At 40.7% G+C, this 19593-nt stretch overlaps 2 protein-coding genes across 3 annotated transcripts in view; one reads left to right on the forward strand and one right to left on the reverse strand.

Moving 5' to 3' along the window:
* Positions 1–13372, forward strand: FUCA2 (alpha-L-fucosidase 2). Of its 2 annotated transcripts, none has more exons than XM_030447433.1 (7): positions 1–436; positions 3240–3427; positions 5060–5399; positions 5926–6136; positions 7472–7662; positions 9801–9909; positions 11395–13372. In XM_030447433.1, exons 1-7 carry the CDS (start codon positions 207–209, stop codon positions 11533–11535), a joined length of 1410 nt encoding a protein of 469 aa, XP_030303293.1. In that variant the 5' UTR covers positions 1–206; the 3' UTR covers positions 11536–13372. The 2 variants fall into 2 exon arrangements, with proteins under 2 accessions (XP_030303293.1, XP_030303294.1); XM_030447434.1 differs by lacking the exon at positions 11395–13372 and adding an exon at positions 10955–11228.
* Positions 12579–19593, reverse strand: part of PEX3 (peroxisomal biogenesis factor 3) — a 17657-nt gene continuing 10642 nt past the window's right edge. The window contains exons 5-12 of the mRNA XM_030447435.1: positions 18652–18776; positions 17319–17385; positions 17166–17220; positions 16777–16933; positions 15810–15880; positions 15009–15131; positions 13722–13818; positions 12579–13367 (exon numbers count right to left, since the gene is read on the reverse strand). Coding sequence (XP_030303295.1) covers positions 13284–13367; positions 13722–13818; positions 15009–15131; positions 15810–15880; positions 16777–16933; positions 17166–17220; positions 17319–17385; positions 18652–18776 — 779 coding nt within the window. The 3' untranslated portion in view covers positions 12579–13283. The remainder of the gene's footprint in view (positions 13368–13721; positions 13819–15008; positions 15132–15809; positions 15881–16776; positions 16934–17165; positions 17221–17318; positions 17386–18651; positions 18777–19593) is intronic.

Genomic DNA, 19593 nt, shown 5'->3' on the forward strand with positions numbered 1-19593 from the left:
GGGGAGAGCCGGAGCCGGAGCCCTTCACCTGCCCGCGATAGGAGCAGCCCTACCCTCTGGCCGGAGAGCGGCGGGCTCTGGCGGGGCGGGGAGAGCCCAAGCCCGCCCAGTGCCCGCCCCACCCCGCCCGTGCCCCTCCACCCACCCCGGCCAGCGGCCTGCCCAGCGACCCCGGCCCGGGGAGCCTCCTCTCTGCAGCCGGCGCCATGTCGGGCCTGCCCGGCCACACAGCGCTGCTCCTGCTGGAGCTGCTGCTGGAGCTGCCCGGGGTTCTGCCGGCGCGGCCGCCGGGCAGCGACGAGCGGCCCCGGTATGAGCCCACCTGGGGCTCGCTGGACGCCCGGCCGCTGCCCGCCTGGTTTGACGAGGCGAAGTTTGGCGTCTTCATCCACTGGGGTGTGTTCTCGGTGCCCAGCTTCGGCAGCGAGTGGTTCTGGTGAGCTCCCCGGCCTGGACCTGTTTCCCCGACCGGCCCCGAGACCTGCTGGGAGGGCCGCACCCAGGCAGCTGCGGATCTGAGGGTTTGGTTGGAGAGCAGCTCCGCGGACAGTCGGGCTTTGGTGCGGGGTGTGTGTCCTTTACAGTCATACTTAGGTTTAAAGCCCCTCTGCAGGCTGACCCTGGAGCTGAGGCGGGTGGTGCGGTCCGACCTGAGGCCGCTCTGTGGGGTCACGGACGCCGTTCTCAAAGGAGGCGGAGTTTGATGCGGTGCTGAGGTGTCTGACCATGTCTGCACAGCCCCGAAACTCTGCGATATATTGGCCGGCGTTCGCCACAGCGCTTGTAGAGCTGCACGCTGTGCTTTCCTCAGCCCTGGTGAGAGGAGGAGTTGGCTGAGTGGCAGAGGGTGACCTCTCCAGGGCAGTTTTGAAGAGGTGGATGAAGGAGCTCTCCGCAGGCGCTGAGCATCTTCCAGCCTCGGGATATGGGCGCTGCTCTTGCCTCAGCTTCTGCAGGGAGCGCAGTAGTCGGTCCTTCCCTCCATCGCTGCCTTGCTTGCATTTTCTTGTGCACGTTTTGTGCCGTTGATGGTTTTCTTCTTTTTCACTGTTATTTTTGTTAAAGATTGCTTTCCACCCTATAGCTCTCATCCTTCACATTACTCTAATTTAAAGGATGAATAAACTCTTTGGTTTGTGAGTGTTCACTGGTTCCCGCTCTTTGGGTGTTTGCTATCTTCTTTCCTTGCTCTACTAAATATTTCCTGTATGATTTCAAGTGAGTCACATTATCAGAATACAAAGATAGCAGCTGCTCTGTGGCAGAGCTATGGTAAACCTTAAATGCAATATTCGTATAACAAACCAACATAGATGATACAAACAAACCACCACTGTCATCTGACAATGTTTGGCCTGTTCTTTTCACAGTCATGTTCAAAAGTTGCATCAATTTCCTAATGTGGGCTCCATTTACTAATTACTTGCTTTCCCAGGAAAGGGAAATCTAGCTTTTGCTTCAAGCCTGATTCTGTGTGCTGTGTTCAGACAGTGGTTCACACCATGATTCAGGATCAGGCATTAGGTTTTTGGTGGTGTTATAAAACTGTATTTGTTGAAGTTGTTTCTTATATTCCTGTACCTGCCCATCCTTAGGCATATGTGGATGTGAAGCTGCTCCAGGGCCTTCTGGTAGCATGTGCAGTCAGATGATAGAGGTCCTGTGACGTCCTGTTCCTTCAAATTGAAGGCTATCACCCAACTTGTTCTTTCCTCAGAGCTGCACAGCATCGGTCACAATGTTTTCAGACTCTAATCACATCGGAGTAGAAGTGCTCGTATCAGCAAACTATGTGACACAGGGAGAGAAGCAAGCATGTTACCTGTTTCTATATGCAATGACAAACTTTAAAATCAGAGCTGCTAGAGTTTTTTCCAGGTTCTTTCACTGAGTAAGACTGTCAGTCTATTTCTTCTGTTTTTTTTTCCCTGCTGGCTGCCAGAGATTGTGTTTGTTTATGATGAAGTCTGTTTGGAAAGATTGTATCAATATCCATATGTTACTGTGGTCTTACAGGACTGAAGTCAGGGTCCAGCTCAGGACAGAAGAGAGAAATACATTTCAAACATTCAGATTCTGGCCTCTTTTACTCTTTCAATTTCAGTGAAAATTAAATTTGTCAGCAGGATCTTCCATAGGCTTCATTCATAGAAAGGTGAATGCTTTCATACCTTTTTCTTGTAACTACTAGCAATCACAAAGTATGTTGTTATTAGAGGGTCTCTAGCAATAAGGCTGTTTAGGCAGTAAGGTCTTTTTCTCGAGTTCGTCTTTCATTGCTAGGTTGGGGAGGGATGAAGCAGGTTGAAAATGCAGGTGGTGATTTATAATCTCTGCCTATGATGAGGGTGAGCGACCACCTTCAGAACACAGAAGGGAGTTCCAAGCCTTGCTGTGGGCTAGACCAGTTGGAATAGTGACAGTACTGGTCTCTCTCTATCATGAGGAAAAACAGGTGAGATGAAGAAAGCCATCATCAGCTTAGTTTTCCTTCTGGTTCCTAAATCTCTGTGCACTCTCCCAGCGGCATCAGGTAGATGTGTACCTGCATGCTAGCATCTGTGACAGAGGTGCATTTGTAAGGATGTTCTTGAAGAGGCAGATTGTTGTTGGAGGACATTTCTTCTAGTAGGATGACTTTTCTTTGGAGCCTGGTCTGTGCAGCAGCTGCAGTGAACTGCAGTTGCAGCTTTCTCCTGTTCTGGGCCCATGGGCATCCGTCCATTCACATCAGGTCACTCATTTAGCACAGAGGACTCTGGTCCAGGAGAGAGGTAAAACTGCTGGTCCACCTCTTTGTGGGTTGCAGGATTTGCAGTGGGGGGGGGCAAAGCAGAGATGCCAGATGCCTGATGTGTGAAATTTAAGGAGGGTGGTTTGTGTTAGTCCAGAAAAAGTACATTCCTTGTGCCATGGACTGCTTCTCTCTAGAACAGTTTTGGGATTTGGGTACTAAATGAGACTGCCATTTTTCTGTTTTCAAAGTGTAGCTACTTTGTTTCGTATCTCCAAATGAAATCCTGGGACCTGTCAAAAGTGGAGTTCTTGAAAAACGTAAAGCATGGGGAAGGAGGACAGAGAAAAGGAAATCTTTGATAATCAGTAGTGTTCTGAAGCAATTTTGCCTTACTGTCAGTGCATGTACTTCTCAGTGTGAACTCAAATGGAAGCTGATGATTTCAATTCTCTTCTTTTTCTAAAAATACGCCAGCAGATGCATTTTTCTCTGTATTTTGTAGGTGGTACTGGCAGAAGGAAAAGAGAGAGCCCTATGTGAAATTTATGGAGACAAATTACCCACCTGGGTTCAGTTATGGAGATTTTGGGCCACTCTTCACAGCGGAATTTTTTGATCCCAACCAGTGGGCAGATATTTTGAAGGCTTCAGGTGCAAAATATGTTGTCTTAACTTCAAAACATCATGAAGGTAAGCGGAAGGTTTGTGAATTTTAGTAATTGTTACATTTCTGTCAACAGGAGTAAAATCTGTGTGACTACCCAGCCTGCTAAGAAGAGGTAGAAAAAGCTGGGCAGCTTGACCTGCCCCAGCCCAGAGTGAAAGTGTGAAAAAAACACCCCAAGGAATGTGCATGTGTTTTCCTGACTCTTGCACAAAAGCTATGGCTATGAAGCTTGTATAGGATGAAAAAATTGATTGTGCCACTGTTCTTTTGCTGTAGGTGAGGCAATCTGAAGTGGTGAAGGCAACTGAGCTGTCCTATGTCTTAGTACATATTTCTTTTTTATTGCTTAAGGAACTACAAAAATTAGTTCTGCACTGTTTACCATATCAAGACCCGCTCTGTACAAGCAGTTGAGCTCTGTAGGTTTCTCCAAGGAATTCAGGAGTATGTTCCAGGAGTCAGCTTCAGAATTAGAAATGTACACAGGGTGTAGCTCTTCCTAATGCAGTGTACAGAAGCCAAAACCTTGAACCAGATCTGTAGTTTCACAGACATGAATGTTTTTTGGCAATATAGTTGTAAGAGGCTTTGGGGAGAATAGTGAAGAAAAAGGAAGTGATTGGAAGAAAATATGAAAGTATAAATACTAAGATGCAGTATGACTGTACATCTAGTAGATGTTGTGGGGAGATGAGTGTACAAGACTGACAGCTTGTAAATTGTGTATTTTAATCTCCACTCTGACACACATAAAACTTGGTCTTGATGATGGTCATGGTGGAATTTCCAGTGACTTCAAAAGTACTATGATTAATTTAGTCTGTCCTGTAGCCTTGGGCATTAATTTTTATCTTGTAGAGATACAAGTAGTGTCTACTTGATACAATTACATGTATCCAGTTCACAAAAATTTTACAATATTTATTAGGCAATGAGTATAAAGCTGTTCAAAGGCAATGGTGGAGCTCCTCTGGCAGTGGCCTAAGTCCGCAGTGCAGTAGTACTTACTTGTAAGTGCTCCTGCTGGATGTCTGAAATGTTCAGTCCCCCCTGACTTGATGCTGATATTTTAAAAGTTGTTTCAGAAGTTTTTGCACTCTGCTCATATACACTGAGGAGTTGACTGAGCTGTTACAAAAGTCAAGACAAATGAAAAGTGAACATTTGCATAAGATGTAAACAGACAGGAGAAGAGTCTTTGAATGCAAACGATAGCTTGTACATTCTGCAACTGAGAAAGCATTTCATCTTCCAATAGCTGCATGTGTATTCACAGTTCACACTTGATATACTCACTGAAAATGCAGATGCCTTGAAATTTGCTGTATTTTTGGTTAATTTATTCCTTCCTCCTTAGTTGTTCTCTTCATTCAGATGTCCCAGTTAAATTAACCAAAGGAATACAGATCTGGGAACTGTAATTGTGTGTGCATAAAAAAAATGCTTAAGTGTATCTGGCAAGGTGTTCTGATGTTATTACTGCTATCACCATGCATAAACAGATTATATGCATACATTATACCATGATAACAATATTACTACATACGTGATTTTTATTATTTTATATTCATTTTTTGCAACACACTTGCAAACTACTTTCCAGGAAAAAAGTAGCTCTGCTTTCCTTTCTCATGCTTCTATTTGTTTCTTTTCAGGCTTTACTTTGTGGGGGTCCAAGTATTCTTGGAATTGGAATGCTGTTGATGTGGGACCAAAACGAGATCTTGTGGCTGAACTAGCAACATCTGTTAGAAACAGGACAGACTTGCATTTTGGGTTATATCATTCCCTGTTCGAGTGGTTTAATCCCCTCTTCCTTGAGGATGCCACCAATGTCTTCAAGACAAGAAAGTTTCCAACCAGTAAATCATTACCAGAACTCTATGAAATTGTGACAAAGTACCAACCAGAAATAATTTGGTCTGATGGGAATGGAAATGCACCAGATACTTACTGGAACAGCACTGGTTTCTTGGCTTGGCTGTATAATGAGAGGTACGTAATGATGCTGGTTTTGCTCCTTATCTGAATTTCTGTTTTGTATCTAGTTTGTCTCATTTTCTATGTATTTTGTGGAACTTGTTACCTCTGCTTACAAGGATGTAACTAAATATTAATTTTCCTGAAATACAGAATCCATGTCTTCCCTAGAGCTATCAAAGCTTGCTTTAGAAAAATACTCTTTCATGAAAATACACTCAAACAGGATAGCAGGGAGAATATGGTTACACCTTTGCCATCACAGACTGAACATCTGGCAGTGATGTGAACTGCAGACTGATTTCTGGCAGACCTCCTGTGAAAGTCTGGATCATAATTTCCCTAAGAAATGCTGATCTAGGCCTTTTAGTAGCAAAGGACGAGAAAAGGATTTCTGAAATTGCATTTAAGCTAATGGTAATAAATTAGCAGTGCAGAAGTTGTCCTAAATATTCGTTTCTGTGAGGGGCACATGTGAGAAGGGTCACTGGCTGTGATAGTGTTTTATAGAATAAAAACCATAAAATTTCCCTGTGTGCAGTCCAGTCCGGGACACGGTGGTGACCAATGACCGCTGGGGAGCTGGCAGCATCTGTACACACGGCGGCTTCTACACTTGTAGTGACCGATACAACCCCGGGCACCTCCTGCCTCACAAGTGGGAGAACTGTATGACTATTGACAAGAAGTCCTGGGGATACAGGAGGGACGCACAGCTGGATGACTACCTCACAGTCAAGGACTTGGTGAAGGTACAGTGGGGCAAAAGAGTTGCCTTCAGCTTCTGATTTGCCCTCAGATTATTACGCTACAGAATATTTAAATCATCTGTTTTTATAAAATTAACTATTCTAATTGAATAATGAATCAATGAAATGATAAATCATTTTGTTTGTTTGCAGCCTAACACTGGCCAGATGGAATATCCATATAATTTGTGTTTAATTTTATAGCAATTACTAAGGAAAAATATCTAGTGAAAATTCACTCATTTTCCTAGAAGGGATTTCCCCTGTGAGTAGCTGGCCAAAGATTGATCTGCATAGACACAAAATTACCTTTTCCATTGTTTTTCAAGTAACTTCACCCGTAAGCTGAAGAGAAGCAAGCAGTTGGAGTTTCAGTTTCTATTTAGGAACTTCTGACTGAGGGCTACATTTGTTCCCCCTTCTAGCTAGAAACAGTTTATAGCTGTTAAATAGTCTTTTTACTTTGTAGCGAGATGCCTTCCTTTAATTTTTTTTACAGAACCCCCCCCCCCCCCAAGACACGTATTACAGACATACAGATAAACTCTAGAGGCAGATGGCCTGTGTTAGTAGGACATTAGATTCCCTTTGTTATTCTAAGGTATTAAGAAAAGATTTTAAAGATACAATGCATTTAATTGCAAATAGTGAGGGGAATATTATTTATTATTGTTGTTTAATCTGAATCTTAGTACTGCCCTTGCAAAAGATATTTTCAAATTGAAGTAATTCCTTAGCAGAGGCAGAAGGTTTTAATTCATTCAGTAGCTTGTCTCCAGTTGTCTGTTCCTCAGACTGGTGCATCTCAGTCCACAATCTCTGGAGGGCAGTGTGGCTGTGAATACAAATATTTATGGACTGTGCAGAAGGCTTCCTTTGAGGCATTTACAGATGTCTCAGTGAAATAGGGAGAGCATCAGAGGAGGAAGAAGTTGCTTCTCTCCATTTCAGTAAAAGTGAATTGGCATCTATCAGCTTTATTCTGTCACGTAGGGAAATCATCTGCAATCCATTGTATTGATAAAACCCTCATGAAACTTCTGCAGAAGTTGAAATGTTAAAAACTTGTAGGACCTTATTCTAATGTAGATTCAGACAGGCATATTGGTGCACAAATCTATTTTGGGCTGCCATAAAAATTGACAGCAGGATCTTGTTTTATGAGAGCTTAAATTATCCCCAAAGTCTAAACATGCTGCAGTCACAAAAGCCATTCAGTTCATTGTTCTGAAGCAGCATCCCTGGCATTAGAAGAAACTTCTACTATATGACTTAACTAGCTGTTAAGCTATGCTCTTATACACATATGCTCTCTGCGTATGTTTAAAAACATTTCAGCAACTTGTAGAAACAGTGTCTTGCGGAGGAAATCTCTTGATGAATATTGGGCCTACTCATGATGGTCGCATCGCTGTTATATTTGAGGAACGCCTAAGGCAGATGGGTGCCTGGCTGAAAGTCAATGGAGAAGCCATCTATGGAACAAAACCATGGAGAGCACAGAATGACACAGTCACACCCAATGTCTGGTAAGGCTACTGAGTTGAAGTGTAGGCTGTGTAAAGCAGCAGCAGTGTATGTGAAATTCTGAAATTCTTTAGGACTTGATGCTACAGTAATCACCATTTTACTTTGCGTGACGAGAAGAAATTAATTCTTTTGTCAGTTTAAGTAATTGCATATAGAAGTGTGTATAAAGGTAGATGATGGTGTGTCAGAGAACATAGTTTCAGGATGATGCACAAGGTTGTCAGCATGTCCTTAGTGATCTTGTGCTTCTTAGTGTAGCTGGGAACAACTATAACAAAAATATAAATCCAGAGATATAAAACTGCTATGAAGTGTTAATTTTCACAAAGGAATGCTTTGCTTAATGTCACTGTTAGGAGAGAAACTAGAAAATCAGTCTAGCATAATCTGCATTTCTTTTCAAGGTAAAAATGCATGGGAAGATAACAGCAATGCTTTGGTCACTAAATTCAGCCAGTTGCTGGACTTTCCTAATCCTTTGTGCCTCCTAGCTGCTGAAAAGCTTTAGTGATCCATCAGGTTTTTTTTGCTTTGATTCTCTTCATTGCCTCAGTGGGCCTTTTTACTCCTGTTCTAATAGGATGTAGCTGAGCTGTTGACTGCTTAGTAAAACCATTCCAAGGGATCAGTGTTGGGCCCAGTTCTGTTCAACATCTTCATTGATGATTTAGATCAGGGGATTGAGTCCATCATCAGCAAATTCGCAGACGACACTAAGCTGGGGGGGAGTGTTGATCAACTAGAAGGCAGGAGGGCTCTGCAGAGGGACCTGGACAGACTGGAGAGTTGGGCTGATTCCAACGGGATGAGGTTTAACACGGCCAAGTTCCGGGTCCTGCACTTTGGCCACAACAACCCCATGCAGCGCTACAGGCTGGGGACAGAGTGGCTGGAGAGCAGCCAGGCAGAAAAGGACCTGGGAGTCTGGATCGACAAGAAGCTGAACATGAGCCAGCAGTGTGCCCAGGTGGCCAAGAAAGCCAATGGCATCCTGGCCTGTATCCGGAACAGCATTGCCAGCAGGTCCAAGGAAGTGATTCTGCCCCTGTACTCAGCCCTCGTGAGGCCACACCTTGAGTACTGTGTCCAGTTCTGGGCCCCCCAGTTCAGGAAGGATATCGAGGTCCTGGAGCAGGTCCAAAGGAGGGCAACCAGGCTGGTGAAGGGACTCGAGCATAGACCCTACGAGGAGAGGCTGAGAGAACTGGGGTTGTTCAGCCTAAAGAAGAGGCGGCTCAGGGGAGACCTCATCGCTCTCTACAACTACCTGAAAGGAGGGTGTAGCCAGGTGGGGGTTGGGCTCTTTTACCAAACGACTTTCAACAAGACAAGAGGGCATGGACTTAAGTTGTGCCAGGGGAAGTTTAGGTTAGATATTAGAAAGAATTTCTTTACGGAAAGAGTGATCCGTCATTGGAATGGGCTGCCCAGGGAAGTGGTGGATTCTCCGTCCCTGGAGATATTTAAAAAAAGACTGGATGTGGCACTCAGTGCCATGGTCTAGCAACCGCAACGGTGGTTCAAGGGTTGGACTCGATGATCTCTGAGGTCCCTTCCAACTCAGCCAATTCTATGATTCTATGATTCTATGATAAAAGCTTGTAACTAAATGAAGGAAGTGGGAGAAATGTTTCAAGTGTATTCTACAGGATTTCCAAGGATATTCTATAGAGAACATCTGCTGAAATTCAGTTTTTAAAAAACTAGCTATGCAAGGTGGAATCTTCACTGTTGCATATACTCTTACTAAAATCTGTGTATAGATGTGAATTGCCATCTTTTTTTCTGAATATAAGCCTTGAGTATACTTGTGATTCCCCCCACCCTGCAAGTACCTCCTTCCTCTGTGGCTGAGCAGCAGTGACTCATTATATACTTGCTAAAGCTACTGCAGATGTTTACCTCTAAACTGAGCTCTTTAATAGTCTGTATTAACACTAGCTTGTTCAAACATATTTTCAAGGAACATTATTTTATTTAAGGGCATAAATTGTCTGAAATGATGGTTACATATATGAAAATGTAATTAATGCTGACTTTCCAGATCCACTTTTCCAGTCATGAAAGCACTCCATATCGCTTCAGAGAATTTACAGAGAAGAACTGACAGGCATTTTTGTTCCCTCTTTCTCACCAGGTACACTTTCAGCCCTAAAGAAGGCAAAGTCAATGCTATCTTCCTTAACTGGCCAGTATCTGGGACTCTGGAACTTGGTGAGCCACAGGCTAAGCTTGGAGAAACACAGGTAAAAGACATCCCCCTCTAACCCCACTCCCTGCCTTTCCCTTTGGAACAGGGAGGCTTTTAGCACACAGTGCAAGAAATGAACATAGTCTGAAGGAAAACACCTCTAGGATTTGTCATGCTCCATCTGTGTTTATTTTATTTTTCTGGCATCCTTGGGAATGCATAGCTCTTAGGATGAGTATGTTGGAAGAGACCCAGCAAGATGCCTGTTTTCATTCTGGGACCTCCTTGTCATAGTCTTCCCACTGGGATGTTGCTTCTCTAAAAATAAAGTTAGACTGAACTGTTGCTGGGATATGTTTTAGCCTGCAAACTAAGGATCACAAAAAGAGGCCAAGTAGCAGGAAAAAAACTGCTGCTGTTCCTACTGTTTCCTGTGTAGGCTTTTAACTCATCATGACCTTTCTTTATAGATTTCATGACTTTCATTTCTTTATAGATATCATGACTTTGGTGATACTGTAATTTCTGTAGTAGTGCTGTAGTTTCAAGTCAAAGCCATGCACAAAGGGAAAATACACAGAGATTTTTGTTTTGCCCAGGGATGCTAAAATAGTGCAACAGTACAACCCCAGATGTGTATCTTAGACCAAGCAGTGATGTTACAGGTACATTAGCAAATAGCATAACCCAATGGAAACAGACTGACAGAGCAGAACAGATGGTGCTCAGGACTCAGTGTCAACACTGTGCATTTTAGGTGGGGATTCACTTTGGCTTAGCTCTGTCCTGCTCTCATGCATTGGCTGTCCATTAGCTGCTTAAATGTATTAAGTGTGTTTCTGGATTGTTGCTTCTGGTCTAGTTCCACATGAGAACAATCTAATTAGTGCCAAGACAGCACTGTGAGAAGGAAGAAAGAGTCACTCCAAAAATTAAGCAGATGCATCTTGAATTTTGTAGAGGCACATACACTATTATCTGCACAAGAGAGTAATGTTCCCATGGGGCAGAGACGTCCTCCCTTCAGCTGCTCCATCGTTTTCAGCATTTCACCAACTGGCATAGAAGTCTCACCATAAAGCCTATTTCTCTGTTTTTAGTGAAGGGGTTCTTCAGGTCAGCTTTGTTCTGGGATGTCTGGCTGCAGGCTGTAGGAAACACTGCTCACCAAAGCCTACAGTTTCACCTCAGGAAACAGGTATTTCAAATGCTACAAAACTGCACACTGTGGTAACTGGATTCATGCTTAGACCCTAATCCCATTCCAAATACTTCTGAAAAGTATTTACATGCTTTTTACAGCCCTAAATACTTCTCAAGACCCAACATCACTGGCTTCATTACTTACACATCTACTCTGCCAGTATCTACTACTACCTTCAATTTGGTTTATCACTCATTTGGTTGGTAAGTGGCACTTAAGGATAGTTGTATAGTAAAAAGTACCTATGGAACAACATGAGTTTTTTTAATTAAAATTTGCAATTATATGCATTTCATAATGGCAGTGTTCTAATTATAGTGTATGTTTCTATCTCAGGTGAAGCTGACTGGCTACGAGAAACTGCTGAAATGGGTTGCACTCAGAGAAACGGGAATCATTGTAGCTCTACCTCAATTAACACCTGAGCAATTGCCATGTCAGTGGGGCTGGACTTTGCAACTGACAGACATAAACTGAGCCTCACACTGCTGGAGCCTTGGGAATGCTGATGGAATTCAGTCAGGAATGCTGATGTTTCTCATCACTGGTTTCCAACACTTAACTTCCTTGACTGAGAAATATCAGTTATTTCACTTTTTATAAAAATTGTACTGTCGTTAAAGGATGGAATAGAATGAAATCTAGCAGGAGATGGTTGAATCTTTGCATACACTTTGTTTCTTTTAGCTCGTGTGGCAACTGAGCATCTACTGAGTATTAGTCAGTTTCCTGCCAAGTTATGTGAAGGGGAAGTGAAACAGGCTCTAGATTTTTAAAGAACAAAGCTCAGATCAACAACAGATCAAACAGCAAGTGCACAAAAGGCAGTTGTACAACCTCTTCAGTCAAGAAATCTCACTGCCACAAAACTGTACAGTAAAAACTGCCCGTTTGAAGGAAAAAATACTTTGTCCAGTTGTGCGCTGCAGCTGGCAGTATCTGCAAGAACAGTCCTATAAGGGTTAGAAACTCATGACAAATGCCCATGTGCATCTTAATTTCTCATTGTGAAAAATTATTGGTTGAGTTATCTCTCTTCTTGCAACATAAGAACTTTTTCTGGTGTGTGTAATTTTACACGGCTAAAGCCGACTCTTGCTCACACCCATTCCTTTTACACTGTTACCACAGTGCCTTCTGTGGACTATTAAACAAAACACACACTTCCATGACTAACTTTTTAAAAAAAAATGTTATAAGGAATTGCTAGGTATTCTCAACTTTGGCAGACAGACAGTATTTTAAGCAGAGGAAAGACTGCATCCCACTAGAAAAAAATTCCTAAACTCCTCATGTCCTATTTGTAGGGACAGCTTCAGTCTGAACTTTGCAAAGAGGGGTATAGAACAGCAAAAAGCCCAAATAGTTTTAGTATAGAGACAAAAGGTTTGTAGTTACTAAGTAATGTCAGTAAGTGCAAACTATATTCCACTAGATAAGCTGATTTTTTTCTTTCAGCTGAAAGATGGGCCAAATGATGCCTTTCCTGCTAGTAATGTTAATACACACATGATTTTTACAGTAAAATATTTTATTACAATACAGACAACTGGGCTCAAAATCAATACAAATTAAGATAAAATATTTACAAGTTCATGTGTACAGTGTAGCTGTTTGAACCATAAATGAGAACTTCTAAAAATCCATATTCTTTTAGTACTAAGTCACAGAAAGCACACCCCTCCTCAGCTTGTTCAAGACACATGTGCACAGTTGGCAAAGGCTTTCTGAAGAAGGAGAGATTCTTTGGAATAACATTGGTAAAGGTAAGGAAAAAAAATTCCTTTATAAAAAGAAAAAAATGAGAGAAAGAGGAAGTATCTTTACTTCATTCTGCTACTCTATGCTATTCTTAGACCACTATCATGACTTTTTTCCAAAACTTAGGAACCCCAGGCAGACAAATGAGTGTTTTAGCAATCTGTTGTAATACTGCCACCAGATGCCTTTTAGATGCAATAAAAATAGTCAAATAAATTATGGAAGAGTTTAACCACATTTTTAATAGAAAAGTCTTTACATACAATGATTCTTTTAACAATATTTTTAATGTGTGTTTGAAACAGAATTCCATGAGAACAAATACGGGCTCACTCCCACTTCTTTCAGAATGTTCTTTCTGGCTGGTCTACCACTCCTCCACCATTATAAAATTAACCCAAATCTCATCAGTAGTCACAACAGATTTGTTATAAATACACCAACTATTCCTAGAAATGTGCAGCTCATTTCTCTAGTTGCTGAGGGGTACTAAAAGCTTCATAAACATTAGCAGCAAAATCTTTCACTTGTTCCATCATCAACAGGTCCTGAAATAAATTTAAAGAATAAATTTGCTTAATAAAACACATCTATTCTGGTTTTGCTGTACTACATCAGGAGAAAAACACTTGGCACTCCCACAGCAATGTAACTCAAATTTCATACTTTACAGAGGTTTATGGGCAGAAGTAGAACCAAGTCAAAAGATCTATTTTTTGTACATCTGCACAGTTTAGCAGAGAAAGATGTTCTAGAAAAATAGCGTGTTTTTGGAAGATACAAATTTACAAAGAACAATTAAGTTATGCCAATTATTTCTACTTTTTTTTTTTTGATAAGCCACAGAAATTAAACAGAATAAAGCACACTATATGAAAAAAAATAACAAGCAACATTCTTACCTGAACAAAGTGACTGGGTGTTTCACTGCATACTGAATGGATTTGTCCATTTATTATTGGAATTATCTTGGCTAAAGGAAGACTGACACTGGAGAGACTAGAAAAGAATAAAAAATATTGACCTAGACCTGCTCTAACATCAGCGAAGGCACTTAACTGTGACTACTACAATTCTAAGTAATTTTTACTTCAAAAGTAGGAGTTGAAAGACTGCAGACTAAGACATATAGGTGAAAATTCTTTTCCCCTATCAAGTTTTTCTTTTAATATTGAGAAGTACCAAAGCAAATTTCAGTTGGTGTTCCTGTGACGGAGTCTGACACTTGCTTCTCATGCAAGAGCTGATGGTTAAGCTTAATGGTTAAGTCTTAAGATGTATGTATGTAGCCAGTGTGAGATTGTAGACTGGCACTTCTAAAAACTATTTCAAACTCTAACCCAGGCTTTGAACAGACAGCCAAACTACAGCCTTTGGGATATTCTAGGTTATGTAAATAGTCTATAGTTAAATAAACCCACTACTTTAATAAGCAATGCCTCTCAAACAATAAACATACATTAAAACAGCTATTATTTTAGGTTTTAATTTTAATATTTTAGAAATCTTATTCCAAAGATTTAAACTCAGCTTTTATACTTGTAAAATACCCTCTACACTGTGTAAAACCAAAGTTAGATTCAGAATAAAAGCTATTTTTAAACTTTGTTCTAGGAAGAGGCAGAAGATCCTGAACGTTAGTGTCTTTTTCTAAAGCATACTGGTGAAGAACCAAAAGCTCTGTGGGTGCTTTGGCTAGGGGTATTTGGATAATCATGGGATCTAAACACCCACCTTCCCACAGAACTACGTCAGGGATGTACAGAGCTAGCTGCTGACCGCAGGGGGCCACTATCCTCCCAGCCTCACAGAGGAGGTGCTTTGCAGTTCACCTTTCAGGAGTCATGACCAGTGGGCAAATCCTCCTTAGCTAGAAAGGCTTGTGCAGTGTTGGCAAAAAGGTAAATTTATAGGTCTTCCAATTTCTACTTTTAGATCTGCAAGTAAGGGTGGGGAAGATACCTTGCCTAAGTTCCATCAGTTTCACAGGTGGGAAGAAACATGCAATACCCCTAGGTGTCTGCTCAACTGAAGTGAGGATACTGCATTCATTCTTGAAAAGCAAGAAGCAGAATTATTTCCAGCATGAGAACCTCAAGAAGGAAGGAAAAGCCATAGCCTATTTTTCTAATTCACTGTGAACCCAAAACATTGGTGACATGAGAACCACAGGAAAAGAAAGCATGTACCTATTTACAGAGCCATTCTGAGAGAGGTCCTGTTCAGTAGGTCTAAAAAACTCTGCCATATTGTCCAGCAGCCGACTGAATCCTCTATTCAAACACGTGCTTAAAACTGTACTGAAGTCTGGACTGAAAAAAAGAAAAAAGAATTCCCAGGATTTATACTTTCAAACTAAACAACTCTGCAAGTATTCAGTGCTACAGATGGGCCTTCCATAAGAGACAATGTATGACCCAGACAAAAGGCCATTAATACAGCTGCCTCGAGATAGATGAGTTCCCCATAACTCCATAGCAAACAAATCAATGATCTATACTATACTCTAAGATTACTAAAACCCAGATAAATCTAAAGCATTTCTCACTTTGCTTTCTTACTAAGTAATACACAGACGGAACTTTGCTCATTCTCAAAATGTCCCACATGAATTGTAGGGTTAATTTGGCATTTGCTGCAATTCCCTCATCTTCCTTGTTTATTTCAGTAGCTCTCTGGTAAAAGGATGTATACAGCCACTCTCAAAAGCATGCATTAAAAATAAGTTCTGATAAGCCAAAATTGCTCTATCAAAGCAAGTGAATCCAATAAAATTACTCTCAATTTACCCTGCTTTAGCAGAAGAGAAGTATCTTCAGAGCTCTTAAATTTTGAAAATCCTAGCCTACAATTAGTGAATATAAAGATTTAATGCAACAGAGTGCATTTTTTGCATATGAAAGTTGACAGCTTTTTATATGAAAGCAACAGTCTTACATAAATAATAGTGTGAGAAAAATTTAATATGCATACAGGATGCTTCTCTATACCTTTCCAGCATATCTCTGGTTTCATTAAGTAATTTAATTGTAGCAACATCTCTCTCTGTGAGTCCATAGGCCTAGAAAAACAAAGGACAGGTTATTTAGTAAGAAATCCATCAGCAACTGTACAAGTAAGAGTAGAAGAGTTTGGTACCATGAAATCTAGTCAAGATATACAAGTCAAATCTATTTAAAATAAAAGATTTGTTGCCATAAATCAGATTCATTATAATTTGTGTTCTAGGTTTTCTTTTAGTCACTGTAGTAATTTTTTTTTAATGAAAAGCAGTATTAGAAGGAAATACCAGACTAACTGAGCAATGTTTTCCTGTTTCTGACCACTAAAACTGAAATACATCCTGCATATAGCTTTAGTTTAGCTATCCCTTTAGTTAAGGGGTAAGTGCATGTAGTCACACACAGAAGCATGTTTCTTCTTTATGCTAGTATATCAAGCTGTATTTTCTCCAACCTGTGGTGTGAGACCTTTAGACACACCTTTAGAGAAGTTAAGAAATTGCTTTTATATTACAACTGAAATAAGATACACCTTTTTCTTGAGTCCTGTTCATTTTCCAACCCAAAGCAACACAGGACTCTGGCACACCATTGCCTTTTCAGGCTTCAGCCCAAATGCTACACCTTGTCCATCATCTTTGCTGATACACAAATGCAAGATACTACAAGTTAAGCTGCACTGTGTTACAGCATATGTCATAGGCTAAAAGCAGTAACTTGGCTGTTTCTCAGCTCAGAGCTTAGATTCTGAAGATGACAATTTCAATCAAATCTGAAGAAAGTACAGCTTTGCCCAGATTAAAGAGATTTGATTTATGATGGAAGAGCCATTGCCATTTATTAAAGATACAGATGCCATGGTCCAACTAGAGGACTACTATGTATGCTTCACTCCCCCAAACAAACAAACCACACAGAATGAAAAAAGGTAGAAGAAATAAACTGAAACAAGTACCTGGGTAGCCAAGGGGTTTTCTTCATCTGGCATCAAATAATGGCATAAGGGAGAGTAAGACACAATCTGATCTGAATCTTTGTGTTCCACTACTTCCCTGATATCTTTAAGTTTCTGTTCCAGCTCCAGAAGAGATAGGGTGTGCTTAAGGGAAATACTGTAAAGGAAGAAAAGGCTGCAGTGTTGATTGCATGATGAATAATGATGCTTTGTTCTCCTACCAATAACATCACAAGCAACAGGATTCCAATCTGCAGTATTAGTTTGCACTGGTAGACATAGCCTGCTACAATAATACATTGTTTTGGAAAGTCAGTACACTTTTTTTTTTTGCAACAGTCATCACAATAAAGATGAAAAGCTAACCACAGAGAAATACAGACTCTTACCTTCCAAAAACTTTATGCACAGCTTGTTTAACAATAGTTATTAACTCAGTCAGGCCTAAAACAAGAGAAGTGTAAAAATTACTCTGACTATTTGCTCAAGCCTAAAAAGAGTAGTTTTTTATAAGTACAGATAACTTATAGTAAGCATCATACCATCTCCTAAAAGATGCTGAATACTTGATAAGTATTGCTGCTGAACTTCAGGGGGAGCCAGTGGTGTCTGTGGGGGAAAAACAATAAACAGTTCTGTGACATATGAACAGTAGAGAACAATGCACAAATAATTTCAAAACTGTTGTGACCAATTTCCTTAATCTTTATAATGCCCTGCAGCAGATGGATTCCCCCATTCTCATGCAGCTCTGCAGCTTCTGACTCCACCACCTTTGATCAACCCATGGATCTCTCATAACTGCTCTGTCATTTTTCTCTTCAATACTATACAGAGCTCTTTCATCTTAAGTGGCACAGAAAAATCTCTCTTCACTCATACGTAGAAAAGTCTTTTAAAAAACTGCATTGGACCCTCCACCACCTCACAAACCAAGTGAAACAGGATGCGCAACCCTAACAAAAGCTTAACTGATAGAACTAAGAAATGATTCCAGATTGCTCCAATGGAGTGCCTCAAGAGTTGGGCCTGTCAACCCACTTCTTTACTGGGAAAATAAACACAGGAAACATGTTTCTCTTGCCCTTTTAAAAGAAGCTTTTCAAAACAAAGCACAACCTCCATTAACCCTAGCCTGCCTAGTCTTTTCCAACTTGCCTTGACATGCTGTTCCTTGATTCTCAGCAGGAGCTATCAGAGGACACATAAGAACTAAATGAAGCTCATATCCATTGTTTCTAGATAAGCCATCCAACAATCTGCAGATCTTACTCTGCAACAGGTACGTGCTTTCTGTGGGACTGATCTACTTGTATTGAGCAGAGATAGATACACTGTAGGAACAAAACCCAAGTCTTCCACCTTGCCTGGCCCCCACCAACAGATATTTAGGTTGATGGCCTTTTGGAGTTAAACAAAACAGTAATAATTTCAAAGACAACATTATTCTTTAATGCTAGGAAAATTTAACTTGGGGAAATTAATGTATGTGCTGGGCAAATCTAAGCATTTATATAAATTTGCATATACATCTTCAATCATACACACAGTATTCCTGACTCAAAAAATAATGAAAGCAAGTAAATGATATTGGTGTTTAGACATTACATAACTTCTAAGCAATACCAGTGTGGACAAAAAGGTACTCTTTGGTATTGCCAGCATTTTATTAAGCAAGAGTTATCACCAAATCATACAAATGTGAAGGCTATTATTAAAACACATTAATATATCTTACTCCAGGTAATGCTTTTACATCTTCTCACTCTTCTAGAAACCCTTGCTTTCATTCTAACACTCCTAAGCCATGCCCTTTTTGTCTCTCACTTCCAAGAAAGTGGAAGCTCTACCTTTGAAATAAGACAAGAAACTTACTGTGCCGTTTTTGCAGAGTGCAGCATTATCTAGGTAGATGTAACCGCCAATAATATTTAGCTGGACTCGCAAAAGAACTACTAGCATACAGGTACTATATACAGCTACAATGCTTCTTGTGAAACCTTGAAAAGAGACAACAAAATAACTTCAAAGTCAAACAAATAAGGGCAAGTCAAGGAGGGAGAGTGCTCTCCAAGACTCAGGAAGGGCTGAATTTTAAATGCATAGTCATGTTTCTCTTAATGGTTGTCATAACACACATTTTACATACCCAAGATGGTCATGAGTCAAATATACTGGAGCTGTATCTAAAGTGTCTCATTTAAAGTCCTATATTAATATAATTTTGTATGTTACACAAGGTACTGTGGGGGAAGAGATAAAAATTAAACAAGTTGCTCCAGAAGGAAAGTGGATGTACTGTCAAATCATCTTTCTTCATTAGGCCAGGAAATACCCACAGAATATTAGCCCTTGTCATGTAATTAAGACATAGAAGGCATAACAGCAGTTGGGAAAAAAACTACCTAAGGCAGGAGCAGCTAATATCTGAAGGAAAAAAATTAAAATGAGGACCAGCTACCAGCCACTAGGCAACAGAGGACATGAGGAAGAAGTGACATGAATTAATATGGATGAATGCCAAGTAACAGGGACACTGAAAGAAAGGAGCCAGATAAGAAGCAGAGTCTGTAAAGGTGTGAAAAGAAACAAAACCAAAAGGAAGACAAAAACCGGGGAGATGTGGTGGGGATAACAAATGGTACCAAGGAATTAAAAGTAGTTAAAAAAGCCCAGTAGTATTCACTATATAATTATCTGACTTAAAAGCTTCTTCCTTCTGTTCCACTGCTTTCATCAGCCAATAACTAAGATGAACCAAAGACCTCATAACCAGTGCTCTTGTGGTTCTTTCAAATATCCTTGAAAAGAGGAAAT

The sequence above is a fragment of the Calypte anna genome, chromosome 3 (genome assembly GCF_003957555.1).
Source record: "Calypte anna isolate BGI_N300 chromosome 3, bCalAnn1_v1.p, whole genome shotgun sequence".
Classification (NCBI taxonomy): Eukaryota; Metazoa; Chordata; class Aves; order Apodiformes; family Trochilidae; genus Calypte; species Calypte anna.

Excerpts from the sequence above, each read along its gene's own strand:
- FUCA2 (XM_030447433.1), top strand. The coding sequence starts at position 207 with ATGTCGGGCCTGCCCGGCCACACAGCGCTGCTCCTGCTGGAGCTGCTG. Across the intron at positions 5,400-5,925 it reads GCTTGGCTGTATAATGAGAG|TCCAGTCCGGGACACGGTGG; the intron begins GTACGTAATGAT and ends CCCTGTGTGCAG. Across the intron at positions 6,137-7,471 it reads CAGTCAAGGACTTGGTGAAG|CAACTTGTAGAAACAGTGTC; the intron begins GTACAGTGGGGC and ends AAAACATTTCAG.